Source organism: Parus major, chromosome 13 (genome assembly GCF_001522545.3).
Source record: "Parus major isolate Abel chromosome 13, Parus_major1.1, whole genome shotgun sequence".
In the NCBI taxonomy this organism is placed as follows: Eukaryota; Metazoa; Chordata; class Aves; order Passeriformes; family Paridae; genus Parus; species Parus major.
In genome coordinates this window covers 14,431,945-14,450,809 of record NC_031782.1, presented here as the reverse complement: position 1 = coordinate 14,450,809, position 18,865 = coordinate 14,431,945, and the positions used below count along the sequence as shown (strand labels likewise).

Below are 18,865 nucleotides of genomic sequence, written 5' to 3'. Positions count from 1 at the left end.
AACAACCTTACAACTAAACCAGAGGAGAACTAATATTGTTCATATGTTAATTCTGAATGAATAAGGCAGTAGAGAGGGAGGAAATTTGAAAAGGAGGAGCAGTAGTGGAGCTCCCTTACCCCTTGCAGATTATCCCAGAAGGCTGCCTGTGCTGCAATTAGAGAGTTCCAGGACATTGGGTTGGCCCTGGCAGGTTGTGCAGCTCAAGGCACAGATGCTCTGCAAGAACAGAGCATTCAAGCATGAAAACAGGAAACCAGTAATGTGGTCCCAGGGATTTGGGAGAAGACAGAAAAAGGAACTTGCACTCTGCTGGACTGAAGAACACCATGCAGGATTTCACAGCAGTGTGTGGGGAGCAGTTCTTTGGTGGCAAAGAAAGCAGGGAAAATCAGTGAGCAGGATGTGGGCATGGGCTGGTGGAGTGGTTTAGGCTGGAAAAACCCAAACACAGCCCTTGTTCAGATGATTTCCCTGTTGCTGGCTCCAAGTCCTGCATCAGTGGTGTCCCCACAGCTTTGGGCACAGCAGTGTTTCCAGACAGGCTAATGGGGATGGCAGCCTGACATGCAAACCCATGGGATATCCTGGGGACACACCAGGCCCGTGAGAAGGAGCCCTGTTAGTCTGCTAACAGAAATCTTAATTACTGCAACAGAGGCAGCTCTGAGAATGCTGCAATTTTCTGGAAGCTCTTCACAAAGCAAGTGACACCAGGATTACAAACATCTCTATCAAGAAATGAAAGTTATTTTTTTAAAGAGAGGAAAGGATGTTCCCACTGAACTAGGTCAATTCCTGCTGTACAAGGATACATGTGCCCTCAGGCTGCCAGGCAGACTTTCCTACCTCAGAACTCTTTTGCTGGACTTAGGGGAATAACAAGGCAATCTTGACAGATTACACATGGCAACATTTCTGTGGGTTCTATCAATTTTTTTTGAGGTGTTTAGTTGTTGGTTTAGGCTTTTGTTTTTGTTTTTTTTAAAATTGTACAAGACAAACCAATAATTGTACAAGACAAATCAATAAGAACCTGAAACACACACCTAATTTTATGCAGCTAATACATTATATGATAACCCTAACCAAGCCTCTCTAAGAGCTTCTGGGTTGTCTGCCTGGCTCAGCTTTGTGGCAAGGTACTCATTTGCTTTCTTGTTTCACTTTTTCTGGAAAACATTGGAAAAACTCCAGTCCATGTCCAGTCATGTCTGAAGTGAGACACAACCAGGCTTATGTGCTTCATGTTTTACTTGCCTTCTTAATGACACAGGTTTACATTCAGTATTTTGCATGAATCACACTGCTACTTACCCAAATTAAACCTGAAGCTATTCCCAAGGAGACCTTTTACATTGAAATTATTCTTTAAAATAAAAACCACTAAAGTTTTCTGAAAATAACCTCATTGCAGGGCCATTAAGGCAACACAGTGTTCATATGGAATAATAAAGGAAGGAAATAACTTCCATAAAATTGCTGATATTTCACTAACAGGCCCTGGGAGATTATCCCAAGGATACACAAAAGAAGAAAGGTCATCTTTGTTCCTGAGACAGGGCAGGCCATATTCCATATTCTGTAACTACTTCAGAGATTGCTCTCTTCATCTCCAACTGGAGATGATACAATCATGTAAAATACTCAAACACATGGGCCATTCTGCATTCTTGTGCTTAGAAGAGGATCAGAAAGTACACGGAAAGTGAGTTTAAGTAAATATTCATCAGCTTATGCAGTTCACTTACATATTACTTTCAAAGGACTTCACATATTTCAAAACATATGAGGAAGTGAAGTTTCTATTAATTTGTACAGAATGCTGCATGTCTTCTATCTCCTGTCTTCTTTGAAATTAATTGCCCTCACTTGTGGAAGAATAATTTGAGCATACAAAAATTTCTTAGAAGATATTTATTTCCATGCAGCCTTTAAGTCAGGCTTATTTCAGTTCTCAAATAGAACTTCTGGACTTCTTCAAACTGGCAGCCTCAGTAAAGACTGAATAACAAAAACTCCAACCCTGAGTGACAAGCAGGTGCCACACAGCTCAGATTTATTAGACCTATCATCAATTATTAACTTCTCTGACTATCTAAATCTAATTTTGTAAGCTAAAAATAAAATTTTAATTTATACAAGGTATATAATCGGTTATAAGGTACCAATATTGAGAAATACCTGAACTGGGAAAAGCAAGGAAACAAAGAGGATTTTGTTTTTCCCTTGATATCACTGGAACATGAGCTTGTGTTGGCCAGAGAAGGTGTTCATTTCTCCATCAAGGTTCAGAGCCCTTGGAGTGTCCAGAGATGTTCATCTTTCCCTTAGTGACCATCAGGAGGTCACCAAAGGGTCACCTCCCTCCCTCTGTGGTGCCATCTTAGAAACTCAACAAGGTGAAGCATCACCTTTCCCAAGAGGAGAGTGAAATGTTTATCTACACTTTTGTGATTTATTTTTGTTAACCATGATTGCAGCTTTGCTCTTTGGACAGGCTCCAGACAGACCAAACACAAGATCCACAATTCTAAATGTGCCCAGCAGGACATAAATATATCTGGGTAATATTTTAGTGAGCTACCAGATCACTCTCTCCCCCCATCCCAGCACAAAACAAAGTGTCATCATCTCCCTTTTTCTGCCATGGGATTGAATACCTTTCAAATATCATAATTACTATCTCACTACATGCATTATTTCCTCCTCCTAAGACGCCAGAGTTTTACAGAATTTCCTTCATCCTCTGTTTCTGTAGGAGTTATTCTCTGTGCCAAAGACCCCCAGCTACTGGAATTTCAGCCCTTAACTTGGGGGCATTGGGGCTTCTCCAACAACAACCTCAAACTGCAGAGTCTCAATTTCTCTACATGAGAATTTATAGATTTAAGGAATTATGTACATTAACATTTCTTGAATATTAAGAAATAACAAATATTATCAAGATTAAGAGGTGAATATAGAGAAACAATTGGTTACAACGTTGACAGTAAAACTGTAAATTAATCCTTTCAGTTTTAAGTTAAGTTTTTTTAACATGTCACCTAAGCCCTTCAGGGGCATTTGGGTTTCAGCCAAGTGTCCAGTCCCTTTGTAACTCAGACTGTTTCCAACTTCATGAGAAACTAAACAAGTTTTGGATAAAGAAGAAACACATATTTTCTTTTAAATACCATGAGAAAAAGTTGCTTGGCTTTTTTTGAACATTCCATATTCTAGTGTTCCTCAGTACCTGTTAGTACTGAGACAATTTTAACTTTCATAATCTGCCCCAAGCCAGCAGTAATCACCAAAAATAAAGCAAAAATAAAATAATATGATTTGAATAGTGTCAAGAACAAATTAGCCAGTTGTTTGTCTTACCCCAGTGGGACAAGTTTTGACTGAATTTTTACTCTATTGCTTTGAAGCATCTATCCATAAATATTTTAATAATATAAAGTAATGCTACACATGGTAATAATGATGTTCTAATAACTTAGAATGGGTGTCTCTGTCAAAGCATGAGCTGCATAGAAACTTTCATTTTCCTGGTGCTCCAAGTAGAGCAAGGCTTGGAGAGCAATTGTAAGGCTACATTATTTTTCAGGCTATAAATAATTAACTGAAGTGGGATTCTTTAAAATCCTCTCCTCACAAAAAGCAAAGCTTTTCAAAAGCAAGTTCTCTTTACCTTTAGAAAAGGTAGCCAGGCAATAATGATACTACAATTCAAATTTAAAGGCACCTGCCCTCCATAATAATAATAATGATCTGTGCACCTCACAAATAACATTAAGCTGCAGACTGTTTAAATATACAGGGCAGAAGTGATGTATAAATTGACAGAATAAAGTCACAGAGGAATACGGATAAGTTGGTGAAGGAGATTTAAAACACAACTCTAAAAACTACCTTTACAATGCTCATTAAAGAGAATAAACCTGCTGCCTTTCTTCTGGATTTGAAGTGAAGTATTGCACAGCAGACCAGACACAAGTAAAGCGTACCTGTGTTGTCCCTTCCCATTATTCTACTGCAACACAAAGCTACTGAGCTGTTAAATAGACAGACGTGATACCAAAAGTTGTGTTCTTACCAAATACTTGTAAGTCTTATAAATCTAAACTTTGAATTTCCTTAATGCCTCCACTATTGATGATGTGAAACAGAACTAAAAATTTGCAACTGCAAAGTCAGAAGAGAACAAACATGCAAAAATTTATAATTCAATTCTCCTCTATGTAATTGTAACACTCAAAATACATTGATTGAAATACAAAATACAAGACTGAACTCTCCAGCATCAGTAGGCTGGTGTATTTTGATCTAAAATTACTTGTAACTGAGACTCAAAATAAACAGAGGTTTCTCTCTTGCCCTGCTCCTCACTAATCCCCCTCCAGAATGGATAATTCTGGCTCCTGACAGATTGAGGATAGAATGAAACAGAACTCACACAAGGACCTGAGCTACTAACCTTATTGCCAATCATAGCACAGCTCCATTTTGCAACCATTCAAAGAGGAGATGTGCCAAGGCATCAGAATGACTGAGCAGACTACCCTGCAGACTGATAAAGCCTGAGAAAAGCTTCCTCTGACACTGAAAACAGCCAGAAAAGATCAGAGATTTTTCTCAGAGGAGTCCCCAGCTCATTGGATCCCAACCTCCAATTCTCCTCCACCTGTAGCTTTGTGTGCCAGAATTTGGGAGCCTGTGGGAAGTGTCAGCCTCTGCAGATGCCCTGCCAAAGTCAATAAGCACAATTCCAGTCTCTCCTGCACTTACTGTCAGCCAGTTGCTGCTAACCCAGTCTGAGCTGCCGTAATTCAATTCCCCCACACCAAAAATGTTTTTTAAAAGCGGCATCCAGGAAGAGGCACAGCCAGGTGCATTCAGCTGGGTACACAAAACACATCTCTGGAGGAAGAAATAGCCATTTACTCACATTCCTCATGTCACTCACTGGTCTGGAGGAACACAGGTAAATAAAACTCAGGATGCAATTTTAAATCCCAGCCCTGTTACCACGATGAGAGCTGGCACAATATTGCCAGGCAGGTTTCAGCACTTCCACAGGGAACAGAAGCCATGGGATGATGCATTTCAGTGAGAGTTTGACATGGTTTCTTCTCTCACTGCTTCCCCAAATAGCCAGGTTTGTGACACAAGGGAGAGTAACAGTTGACTCCTTACATTTACTGAAACTCCCACATATTGAAGTGGTAAAAGAATTCTGGAGATCCTGAAGAATCATAACTGAACACACAGTGCTTACAGGGCATTCCACACAGCTGCAGCACAGCAGACTGCTAAATACTTTTGGATGCAGCTTCACCATGTCCTTCTTGATCAGATGTGATAAATAGATTGGAAAAAAAAACCCAGAAACAAACTGAAAGCTAAGGGGCTGCACTCAAAACTTGTTTTTTAGTATTAATAAATACTGTAATGATGAAAACAACTCCAGTGTTGAAGTCACAGTTTTTAGCAAGCACTTTATAGTGGTTTTAAATGTTTTTTTCTTGTAGCAGTGTCTCAACAGGAAAAAGGTGCTGGGCAGTGGCAATCTGTCACACAAGAACCATGAAAATGCAGCTTTTAAGTTTGCTACTTGGGAAAAATGAGTAAGTTTTTCTGTTTAAACAGGCACTTTAACAATATAACAACCAAAGAGAAAGTTCAAAAGGTCATTTTTATAAATCTGTCTCTAACCAAGTGCTGAGGCCTGCAAAGCAGCATGAGGCACAAACCTGCCCATGCACAGGTTACCTACAGATCTACACATTACTCTATTAACATTTTATTAAACCTGAATATAAACCTACAATAATCTAAAGTGTAAAATGCATGCACACTTTGATACAAACATCAAGTACTTAGCAATATTTTTTCAACTGATAAGATTTATACAAGGAAGAGCACTGAAATTTTGTGCTGTGAACCAGCTCTTTGGACACTTTCCAGCTCACCAGCCTGTCACATTGGATAACTTCCCTCTCCCTGTAGGCATTCAAGCAGTTCTTCAAGAGAAATTTCTCAGTTTTAAGTACACTCATCTTTGCAAACTAACACTGAAAAAAAATCCAACTTGTGTCTGTATATAAATATGTGACTGAAATGCTTCTCTCTTAAGTGAATAAGCAGTGTATCTTACCTCCTGACACTAAACCTTGCATGAACGATTTCCAGCATATGCTCTAGAAGAAATACTGAGATAAAAATGTTTTCTAATCCATGAAGACTTGTTTTTTTCTGAGCAAATTAATTCCATCATCTTTTCCTTTGAAAAGAACTTTTGTTTTTGTTGAGGAGGAATAAAGGAATTTCAAGTATCATGGTTCTGAAAGTTATTTCAGAAACAAGATCATCATGGTTTTATCTCTTAGTGCATCTTCAGCATTTCATGTGGAATGGCATTGCATCATCTCAATCAAATTATAGGCAAACCACACTGAATTTTCATCCCTAAAACTTGCTTAGTTAAGCCCATTTTCTGCTGCAGTAAATATCACAGCATCTTCTCTACCCAGTCTCACCAACTGAAGTAATTTTCAGATCTTGCTGTAAAATTAATCCAGGACAAAATCCTGTAATCTCTTCCTTCACTGAAATGTTCCCTTTCTGAGGACAGAAGCTTCCATCCTACCCTGTATTCCTCACCTCTGTTAAATCCTCTTCTCCAGTCACCTCGATCCCACCTGGAGGTGACTTACAAAACCCACCAGCAGGATTTGCCTTCTTCAGTTCTTTTTGCTCAAGCAAAGTTCCTTCAGCATTACCAAACCACTGCTGCAGGGGAAAACTGAGCACATCCAGAGAGCTCCTCTGGGGCCGTGCACACCAACAGAATCAGATATTCTGTGTAGTGCCCAATTAGAGTAAGAAATAGAAGAATGTTACACTGCTGTGCACTGGAGAAAACTCCAGGTACAAAACTATATTCCACAAATTACTCCATCTCTTATAATAAACACATTTACTTTCATAAATAACTTTGTGCTTTATTCTGTGGGACCCAAAGCAATGAGACTCCTTGTTGTGATCAACAACAAGCCCCTGTACACAGAGGCCATTTAAAAATCTCTCTCAGCAGTTTCATCTTTCCTGTTCCCTGCCAGCTTTTCCTGTGTATCACAATAAGTTGCAAATTTGCCCTTCTGGGGGACTGTTTCTGCTTTACAGGCTCTACATCTTCACCCATTTTCATCTGAAAACATTCCCTTCAGAGGCCTCCTTGCATGCAGTTCCTCTGGAACTCTGAGTACATTTCCATCCATTTCCCTCTGCAAGAAGGAAGGACAGGAAAAAGAGGTAATTTTCAGCATCATCCAATTCCAATGGTTTCAAATCCATCTCTAGCTCTCCGTGCTAGCTGGTGATGTATGTTTCACTGCAGTCTCCAGGGATTTCAGAAGCATATCTAAACTTATCCTCAACATCTCTCATTATTTTGAGGGAAAAAACCCAACATGACTTTTATGCAAAGAGCTATGACTAAATTAAGCAGCTTGGCCAACAGCTATTGCTGAAGTTTTTGATGGAGACAGAAAACGAAGTGAAAGAAAAGCAACATCCAAACCAACACACTTAAAACCTTAATTTGGGCTTGTTAAGTGAAAAAGGTGCATTTCAGATATTAATGTTTTGTTTTGAAAAATGAACCTGCAGAGGAGGAGAGCTCTGCAGAGGCCAGGCTGTTTGCAGCCACTGACAAGCACAAGGTTCACAGCAGCCCCCACATGCAGCCTCTGATCCCAGCAATAGTTTAGGAAGCCTGGAAAGATTTGCAACATGAAGAGAAAGTGAGAGTCACACAAATTTCTTAGAACCTGAGAACCTCCCACCTAGAAAACAGCTTATTATCAAATACAAACCATAATTAAATACAGCAAGCTGGCTCTCTAAGCTGAAAATGTCCATCAAATGTGCACCATAAAAAAATCTGTATTCTACAGGACAAACCACAAATCAGACATGACAGAAAACTGCTGAGTCTGAATACATTATCTTACAGTTATTACAGCTGTCACCTATCACAGAATCAGAGCAGTTTATGTTGGATGGGACCTTAAAGATCACCTTGTTCCAACCCACTGCCATAGAGTGAGTCAGGAAATTTAAAGTGTGGATGCTCAAAAGTGGAAGAAAAATTCCATTAATCATCTTCCTGTTGAAAGCCCCCACAAACTTTTACCTTGTTCCTTTCTTTATTGAAAATGTTCTGTCCAAACATTTCGTTTCAAGAAATATTGTTTTTAAAACATGCATAAGGGAAAAACAAAATTCTAAAATACATGTCACACCTTCACTATGGGAAAAACATTTATTTTTTGAACAAACTTGTCAAATGAAATGTTGAGGTGTCCAACTGCAACTGAAAGGGTTTGAAAACCATGGGAATTAAGGAACTTTTGCCACAAACTGTAGAAAACGCCCAGAACCACCACTCACACATTTGCACTGATCCAAAATCCCCACTGTCTGTTGCTGCATGGTTCTCCACTCCATGGGGTTCCATTTATCCTTTCCATCTGCACTTCTCTACCCATAGCTTCAGCCATTAAACTGAAGTATGAACCAAAAAAAATATGTTTGACTCTCTTGAAGAAATTGGGAAGGCAGAGGCAGGAAAGATGGAAGAAAAATTATATAAAAAAATGTCTATGTTGTCAAACTTCTCTGCTGGCAGTCTGACTAAGCTGTGTGTGCATCTCTAAGAGCTCAAACCCACAATCCCCAGATTGGAAAAGCAGTTCTATTGCTGTTTGAGGGGGAAGCTTTGCACCTGAGTGTTTTCCAGGGGGTTCACTTGTTATACCCTGGGATGCAATTTCAATGGAGCAAGGATAAGTTTACACTGAAGAGCAACTGCCACCACTAAGAACTGTGTGTGCAAAGCACGTAGAGATGTTAAAAATCAAGATTTTCTTTAACACTATCAGCCAAGCCAAAAAGAAAAAAAAACCAAAAACATCAGTCAGATTCACATAAAACATTGAAAAGAGGAGCATGAAATGTGCACCATTAAAAAATAACATGAACCATCCAGCACCTTACAGGGCACTTGTCCAACAGGGCAGGGAGAGAATGGAACAGAGCCCTGGTGTTCATGGAGCAGGGAACCAAGCACAAGGCAATGCCTCAGGCAGTGCCCAGGGATGGGATGAGCAGGAAGAGGCTGCAGAGCTGGATGGGAGGTCATGGAGCCATGGAACATTAAACCCCAGTAAACTTCTTCTACTAAAACTGTTACTACAAGACATTAATTTAAAACTGACTTAATCTTTTCTTTATGAGTGAAAGAAATTAATAATTTGAAAGTATTTCTATGAAATGGATCCTTAGGATTTTTCCTGCTTCAGTCAATGTTAAATAATGAGCAAAACAAGAACTTTAAATTGCTGTGTCAGGAAACAATGAAGAATTAGATGCTGGGCAAGTGAAAATGTTATTTAAACTTAGTAATTGGCAATGTTGTACTGAGTTGTTAACTCAAGCACAGACACCTATAACTCATTGAAATTCACCAGTCTGGGTTTCAAATCCAAATATTTGAACATTCCTAGCTATATATTTTTTTTTTCTTTCAGCTTGATTTAATATAAACAACAGCACCAAAATGTTCATTACAATTCATAGGAAACCCAGAGTATTGGATGAGAAGGTAGCTAAAAATCAACAGAGTTAAAATAGCAGTTTTCAAATTAAGAATGCAGGAATGTAGCTCAAATGCCTCAACAGGCAAAGTAGAGAGCTCTCATAAAACCCTTAAGGGCTTTTTACTTTTATTTAAAACACAAAGGATTAGCTTTCTAAAGCTTCTTTCAGAATTTAATTGGGAAAGTATAACTTTTAAAGTAGTCCATCTGCCTGGAGCACAGCAGCTGTGATGGGGAGAATGCTACTGCAATATTTGGATAAATTCTCAAACAGAACCGTAAAAAGTCTCTGGTAATTAGTGGATGAAATGAGAACCCAGAACCTGGCACTGGAATGTTGTTTGCAGAAACTGTTGGACTTGTTTACTGTAATTCCTGTTTCCAGTGCACAATCAGCAGAGAGATTTCCATGACTTCATGCATATCACAAAAGTAAAATTTGGTATTAATGTACATATTTATTTCCTCGATATCTTATGTGGCATTTCTCTCTGCAGTGAAATAACCCAACACTCATTTTCTTCTTAAACTTTGTAATAGAGTAATATCACATTATTACTTTGCTTAAATTATATTATAGCACCTAAATGTTACATGATGCTACATAACAGTTTGCTGTATTCTATAACAAGATCTTTCCCGCTGCACCCATCTCCTCAATTCTTGTAAATTAAATATGGTAAAATCTGTGCAATGCTTAAATAAAAGGTTCTGAGCTAATGGAAGCAGTAAGGCTAATGAAATGACCAGTGAATTAACAGGGAACAGGATTAATAGTAAATTACCACTGCACTGGGAATTTAGCTGTAATCTTGTACTCAAATCTGAACACTTGAAAATTGACAACTTTAAAAAGAAGAAAAAAGAATCTGAGTTTTGTTCAAACCTCAACTTGCCTCCAAATTAAGAGTTCATATTTGTATGGTTCAGTTTTGGATATTTCATCCATATCAGGATTTAATGGCCATTTTCAAATCTGACTGCTTAAGTTTTAAAATCTACATTTGGGATCAGATTCAGGCTTATGATATTTTGTATCTGTTGTATATAAATATATATATTGGTTTTTTGACCATTGCATTTCATATGAAAAAAACTCAAGCCACCTCAAAATTCTAAAACATTTTTCAGTTTCTGTTAAGTATCTCATTGCCAGAGTTACAGAAGCAGTGACGATGGGAAGTTACTAGGAGACAGCAGAAGAAAATCACACCTTTTTGCCAGTTTGCTCAGCTACAACTGTTGTCTTTTTATTTTCAGGAACTGAATCCTATTTTTCTGGTTATTCAGCCTGGACCTCTGTCCTGTCTACAGAACTGAGGCACCCTTTGGATATGATTTGCCTTGTTTTGGATATGATCTGCCAGTGTGCAGCACTGCAAGAACAGCAGTAACAACTACACATCAATAGCTTTTCTCACAGAATCCCACTGGATGCTCTGTTCTGCCCTGGTCATAAGTGGTGACATTTTCCTTACCTGTTTGGGAAGATTAGTTTCGATTGGACAATAAAAAGATGGCTAAGGAAGAAAAACCATCTCTAAAGAAAGCAATTCAGTTTGGTATTAATGGATATATTCCATCAGTGCAACTATGCATCAGAAATGAAAATGCCCCCCAAAGTTATTATGCTTGTTTTGACTACATGCAAATAAAACACATGTGAGTGAATAAAGCTGGATCCCTAATGGAGAGCTGCTGTCAAAAGAGAATCAGGAAAGCCATAGACTCAACCTTACCTTTAAATTAGTTAACTGAAACAGCCTGTTGCATTTTTGTAATACAGTGACCATGTTAGCTGCAGGTAAAAATTCCTGCACTCCTGAGCTACAAGAAATCTTTCTTTAAATTTTATATTTAATTTACCTTAGTTTTTGGTCTAATCTGCAATTAAATTTGGAAGAGAATCCCTAAAGAGAACATGCCATTTGAAAATATACATAATAACAAGGAGAAGAATGATCAGCTCCAGGAGTAAGGTGTTAATTTGTATCTTAGGAACAATATTAATATACAGGTCAAATGTCAAATGAAATGGGTCGCAGAGAAACACGTTATTTACAAACTTTAAACTGTGACTCAATGGCCCAGCAAAACATGAAAATGCGCCCAGTGCTGCTGAAAAGGAACAGTCTGGACTCGGCAGATTTTATGAGACACCCCCAGCACCGCAGGAGCAAATCCCAGCAAGTTCGGTTCAAGGATGACGGTGTCAGCACCAAGGCACAGCTGGAAGCTCGTCCTGCCCAAGACACAGCATTCTCAACTGGAAAACCAGAAATATTTAGGGATCACAATTTTCTGCTAGCTCAGTCTCCAACTTTTCCAAGGGCTCAGAAGGGGCTTCGGAATATTGCCATACAAACTTCTCCCAGCCTCAGGAAACACTTCCCGGTCTTTAAAAGGAAAAAGCTGACAGTAAGCAAATCACTGACAGAAATGCCAGCGGAGCCTGCAAACCCTATCCAGGTAAATGGCAATCTTTGTGAAGCAGACATTCTGTCCTCAGAGCTCTGCTACCTGAGGATAAGTAATCACTTGGAGGATGGATGCAGGAATAGCGAGGTGGGCTTGGCTCAAAGGTCATCAAAAGCACAAAGCAATGGACCGAGGTACTCGGACGATTTCTCAGCCTCAGACAAGACAACTGCGTCTACACAGGTGCCTGAATACATTCATGTGAGTTTTCCACAGGACAGAAACGCTCCCCTGGATGCACCAGACACAACCACAGTTTTGAGTCATTCACTACACTCTCCTACCGTCATCAACAGCAGCGAAAGTCATGAAAACAGCACACTGTCATCTGATTCTGAAAGAGCAGAGCCCTGCCTAAGCAATTCTGTGAGCTGCAGTGAATGGAACCCCCATTCTGCTGCTCGTGAAACGGAGAAAAGCGACCCTGAGCCGCCTGTAGCCAGTAGAGATGCCAGCAGTAAGGAAAGCACTCCCCTGTCACCCCCATCAAATCACAGCTCATCTCCTTGTTTCCTCAGAGACTGTCACCAGGCAGGAGAGCACAAGCCAGATTCCAGCTGCGTGACGTTACCAAGTGATGATCACCCAACAGTGGCACTGGCCAGCAGTAACGCACCAAAACCACGGCTGCCATGTAACACTGAAATGGAGAAAAATTCCACCCAGTCAGATGTTTCCCAGTCCAACAGCTGTTTAGAAGGATTTCACATAAAGTCTTATCCGCCAAGGAATGAAATAAACCCGCAAAGCAACAAAGAGATTAACGAAATAAATCAAATTCACTTGGCACATGGCGAACTCTGTGCCCTACAAGGCAGGCTGCAGTCTGTAGAGGAATCCTTGCAGTCAAACCAGGAGAAGATTAAAGTCCTTTTGAATGTAATCCAAGACCTGGAAAAATCCAGAGCCCTCAGTGAAGGGTATGGTTCATTTTTAATATTAGTAATTTATCAGAAGTGTAAAGTAAATATTATCATTGTTTTAACCTTTGCTACTGAAAAACAAGGCTCTTCTGATATTTAAAGATGAGTGCAAAAATATGTCTTACACCCTTTTTGTGGTATTTGGGCTTCAGCAGAGAAGCAAGTTCCTTCATAGCTTGGCTTCAGCTGACACTGCCTTTACTAAATCCAGTGCAAGACCCAGCTTAACAACCCCCTTTTTTATTTAGATTTAAGGTTTTCAAAGCATGGCAAGGTCAGATACACACAGAGTGCCAGACTGAGAACTAAGGACAGAGCAGGTGAAGGCTGTCAGCAAGAACTCACTTCAGACTCTCAGGTTTCAGAGTGGCTCCCTTCTGCACCCCCATAATAATGTAAAAACACCCTGTATTTATTGTCAGTTTGGTGACACAGGGACTGTGCCAAGGCTGCAAGCAGTATTCATGCATTATTATGCATTATTAATAATAATGACACCATAAATGCAACTAACATCCAAAGACTGGAAAAAGTTAAAATAGAATTATAAATATTTTTTATGCTCAAAACAGGTTTCAGAATATCCCAATAGAGCTTTCCAAACTATCAACAGCAGCTCTTACAGTAATTGCATCTAGGACACACTTTAAAGTTCTGTTTTGTTGTTAAGTAGCATATCCTTCAAACAATTTATCTTTGAAAAGCTCAGAAATACATCAAGGGAATAAAGGTTCCATTTTATTTTTTAAGGGAAAAAGAACATGAAGAGACTATGCTACCGTAAATTTAATCTTTAGCACAGGCACCTCATGCATGTAGGTAAATCACTTACGCATGCAAAACTGTACTCTTAATTTAAAAATTAGATCATGTGTATCAGTTGTACTTACTGATTACAATAATGACCAAATCAGGTCATTTTCCACGTTTCCACAATGCAAACACCACAAGAAGGCTGCATTGAGGGTTTTGTGTGGGTGCAGTTGAAGAAAGAGCCCAGAGCACGATGCTGCTGTGCTCACACCACCCAGCATCAGGGCTCTGCCCTTGTTCCCATGTGGGCAGAACTCTCAGGGTAGAACCAACTGAGGCCAGAACTTTATATACCCCAATATTCTTGCAGCTTCTGAAGGAAAAAAAAAAATTTAAAAAAAAAATCTATTTGGAAGTTTTTTCTCTTTCCATATATTTTATCTTGAAACTGAAGTTAATTTGTATTTCTGTTGAATGACTTTACAACTTACAATTAAAATAAGAATTTACACTCATTAAAAACTGAAAATAATATAAATCAAATTAGCAAGTGGTTTCACTCCATACATATTACCTTTTTTTAATCTGGAAACCTTAACTGGTAATGTCCTTCTGGCTGTTAGCATGAAAATACTTTCATTAGCTTCCACTGTGCCCACATAAATTCTTGTTCTATATAACATTTTACCCATACAGTCCAGCTACACTCCCTCAGAGGCTTGTTCCATGTGATTTTCTAGCACCAAATTTATAATAGCCTAAACACAAGAGACAAAATCCATGTAGACAGACTAACAGCAAAAATGCAGAAAACATTTCCAACACTCCAACCCCCAAAAATTCAGGTAAGAGACAAGATTTGAGGCAGGGATCCAAGTCTGTCTCAAGTTTAAGCAGTCATTGCTCTGTTGTGATCTCCATCCAGACATCACCTGTGGTTCTTTAGGAAGTGACAGGAAAGAACACCCACTCCTTCTCCCCTGCATGCAGCTCTCTAGGGGAGAACCTAAATTTCAATTACATTTGCAAATCTGCCCATAGCAAAGACTAATTTGCAGTGAAGCATGGTCAGATTATCCAGCAATATTTATAATCCATTTCTGTTCAGTTACCACATGGCTGAACAGAAAAAAAATTGTCAAATATCTTCAAGTGTCACTCTGAGATTCAATGAGAAGCTTTAATCCACTTGGCAGATTCATCTCACAGTAATGCTGAATGTTCCAAGCACTTGTATTGATATCACAACAATGCACATGAAGATCTCCCATTTTTCCCAAAACAATCAAAAAATTATTTTGGTACCAGCTGACCTCCCCTAATTCAAATAAAACTTGTTAAATATAAGTGTTACACTTTCTTCAGGCATAATGAGCCACCAATCTCAACCTGTTTCTAATGCACATCTCTCCATCATAAAAATATTTCAGCTCTAGTTAGTGTTAAGCATGAAAACTCACTTTTCTTGTTTCCTCAACGTTACAAATTTGTAACTTATCAGCAGTAAAAATCTGACTTGGTTATACTCAAATAAGGAAACATGGAAAGGGAAGACTCGAAAGCATAAGGACAGAGGTCAGACTGATTTAGAAATTTGCATGGATTTTCAAATATTTGAAAGTGTGTTTGTTAGAAGCAGTCTCACGTCTGAGTGTTTTCCTAACAAGTGTTCATGCAAGAACCAGCAACCAGAACTCTTAACAGCATGAGGTGGCAAAGATGCAAGACAAGGCTCACAGGGTTTGTGTGTTTTTAAAGAAACTTTCCAAAGTAGAATTTGACACCAGAATTTTTAGTAGGGCTGACAGAAATGGTGACTAGAATGGCTTTTATTCATAAAAGATTCCAAGCTCTGTTATTATCTGTAACTCCACCTCTCATGAACTGCTCTCTGTTCCAGGCGAAACTTCTACCACACTGGGCAGGACCTCAACAACTGCAGCACCTGTCAGAACACGGCGTGCATCATTTACAGGTACCTCGCTCCCTCACACAGCTCTGTCCTGCCTGCACATCTCCCAGTTGCACAAAACAGTCTTTTGCTCACACTTAGAAAATGTCTCAACCTTGACTAACCCAGTTTTTAAGAAAAGGCCAAGTGGTTTGTATGAGGTGCGTGGTTTGTTCCCCAAGCAGAAAACAGTTCACAGTGGTGTTAGCTGAGAGGGAGACTGGACTTGGGAGAATTCAAGCAGAAACTTCCCTCTAAAGCTTCACAGTGTTATCCCTGGCATGCTCTGAAAACCTGTGATGCCATTTCTGACGATGAAATTGGGGTTTTCTGTAATAACTTTAGATTTTGGAAAGACAAACTCTCTGTTCTCTGAATGCCAGTGAGCTGCAGCTACAGCTCATGTTAACAAATCCAAAACAAACCCAAAATTCCCATGCTGTTCACCTCAGTTGCTGTTAATTTCAGAGAGTGCAATTTGAGTGTAGGCTACTTCAGATTTCAAGTGCAGTTTATGCTAAACTCTTATGGCCAGAAAGCTTTGCAGGGCCATGTTCTGGGAGCTGTAATGATCCAAAAGCTGTGTCTGTACAAACACACTGTGAGAGCCTTCAGCTGCCCAGACACCAACCCCAAAGCCAGCAGGTACCAAGTCTTGCTTGTACTGCACTTGTATTTTGTCCACTCAGTAAGGGAATTTATAAAGACATTATCTAATCTCTGCAAGCTCAGTTACGAGGCAGAAAACCCACATCTTGGGTTTTGATTACATTTACAAAAATAAAGGGTAAGAGAATTTCTCTTTGAGGCTGAAACATTTTCCTTTGTTTCAAAGAACATGGCAGACCATTATCTTCAACAGTTTGTAATCACTATAGCATTAACTTTAAAAAATGGAAATAATTAATAGAAAATACTCACACATGTTCTTCATGAACCAAATTTAGTAAAGAGCTTAATAAACTAGACAGAGCATTGGAACCCATTATTCAACATGCAACTCAGTCCCATACTGATGTCCTAAACCTCTGGTAATGAAATTTCCAAGCAATTAACATGTCACAGATTAAACACCACAATTCCTCTGAGACAAAGCTGTGGATCTTCTTCACAGCCCCCTGCATACTCTGGGAAGTTACACGACTTATCCAAGAGCACAGACTGGATCCATAAGAAAAGAAAAAAGATAAAAAATTTCCTTTACTTTATCGTGGTCTCTGAATAAACAATCTCTGTGTGTTTTATGGGACTAGACATCAACAGGCCACTCCCTAGAATTTATAGGGAATTTTACAGACTACCCTTGACCACAGGATGCTTTCTCTCTTTGGAAAAATACCCTGTGTTTTTAAGGTTACGTGGTTTCAGTGCAGGATAGATCTTGGACAACAAGCACCATCATTCAAAGGAAAAAAACAGAGGAAGTAAGAAAACATTCAGGGACCTTTTTGATTTATCAGGTAGTTTGCAACAATAATGGTGCCTGGAGGCTCACATGGCAATGATTAATAGAACATGTACAGAACACAGGTGCTCTAAAAAGTTTCTACTTTTAAGAGACAAGGAGGAAACAGTAAGGAAACAGTAGTTTTTGATTTACAAAGGTGTTCCACAGGATGTGGTTATGAAAAAAGCATTCTGAGTGACTAATATTTGAAGTTCATTAGACAATAGCCTGAAAGAAGCAATTGTTATCAGTGATTGCTCCAGACAAACATGTGCAATTCCTGTGTTTTATGTGGCCTGAAATGTCCATGCAAGTATTTTCCCTAAGACAGCATCACATTTGTGATTATAAAATCAAGTGTTTTATCTTTCTCCCAGTTTTCCTGCTCCTAAAGAGCCTCACTCCTCCCTGATGCAATCCTGCACATGCCGAGTGCTGGGTTGCTGTCACTGAACCATCTTTATCACACACAGTCCCTGAGTCAAACAATGCATTAATCTCACAGAAATCCCCGTGTGGATTACACTGATCACTAAAGTAATAAAGAGCTTTTCAGCCTAACAGTGACTGTAAATTCAGCTTTATTAACTACCCAGCAGGGATTCCAGGCTTGGGATTTTCCATCTAGATCGTGTAATAGAAATGTTTGCATTGTAATAAACAAATGCAAGTAGCAACTAAAACCAGTTATCATGGACAGTATTAAATGAAGACTGAATTGACCTCCTGCCTCTGGAGATGATATCTCCAACATTAAATTAAAAACTCTGTAGAAGGGTGGAGAAAAGGAACATGAGCAGATGCTGCCCTTATGTATTCTATAAACCCAGCATTTCATTCTCCAGTGCCCTTGCTCTGTGAATATTGAAAGGTATTAAGTTGCAATTTTAGCAATAAGCTGATAAAATGCAAGAGGCACTGATTTTATATCACTTCCTTCTGCTTTTTTTATATTTATTATGCATTGCTTCTTGTTCAAGAGATCCATCTACTCTTTTCTAACTGAAAATAATCCTCTTGCTTTCTTTTTACCCATTGAATTTTATTACTTAGTGAAAAATCCCAAGACACGTGAATTAAGGGAAATGATCTTCCAGTTAATTTTAACATAGTATTTAATGATTTTATAGATTTTATATAAAAATACAATTAAAAGCTTGTAAAGATTTGCACATTTACTAACTTTCACAGATTTCTTCTGATCAGTGCCAAAATCAGCTTCAGAGCCTTGAAGTGGCATCCCAACCCCTTTAAATAATGCTCTTTTCCTCCCACAATGGCAAATACAACCTTTCCACTCTCCCCTAAAACCTTCATAGCCAACAAGGTTGATACAACTCACTCTCCTGCCCAGAAAAAATGATTGAAATAAGGAAAATACATACAATACTGCTTTATTCCTGACCACATTGCCTCTTTTGAACCTTACATTAATTTCTATGCACTTATCTGCTGTTACCTAATTATCATCTTGGCTCTTGTTTGACATCAATAATAATTAGGGCTTTCAATTGAGGAAATGAGTTCTACTGTCCTCTTAACTAACACCACATATCTCAAAGACTTACAAAGTGGCTTAATTTCATATATTTTTGTTCCTAGTCTGTGTCCTAGTGGGTGACACTCACATTTAACAAAGTTAAGTATGTGAGAGTTTTTAATTACG

General features: G+C 38.9%; 2 protein-coding genes across 2 annotated transcripts in view; one reads left to right on the top strand and one right to left on the bottom strand.

Moving 5' to 3' along the window:
• The window catches only part of DOCK2 (dedicator of cytokinesis 2), a 154,622-nt gene that overhangs the window by 67,298 nt on the left and 68,459 nt on the right, over window positions 1–18,865 (bottom strand). The gene's annotated exons all lie outside the window — the stretch shown is intronic.
• Window positions 1–18,865, top strand: part of INSYN2B (inhibitory synaptic factor family member 2B) — a 34,305-nt gene that overhangs the window by 8,264 nt on the left and 7,176 nt on the right. Inside the window, exons 2-3 of the mRNA XM_015641558.3 lie at window positions 10,908–13,045; window positions 15,702–15,776. Of these exons, the coding sequence (XP_015497044.1) occupies window positions 11,670–13,045; window positions 15,702–15,776 (1,451 nt within the window). The 5' untranslated portion in view covers window positions 10,908–11,669. The remainder of the gene's footprint in view (window positions 1–10,907; window positions 13,046–15,701; window positions 15,777–18,865) is intronic.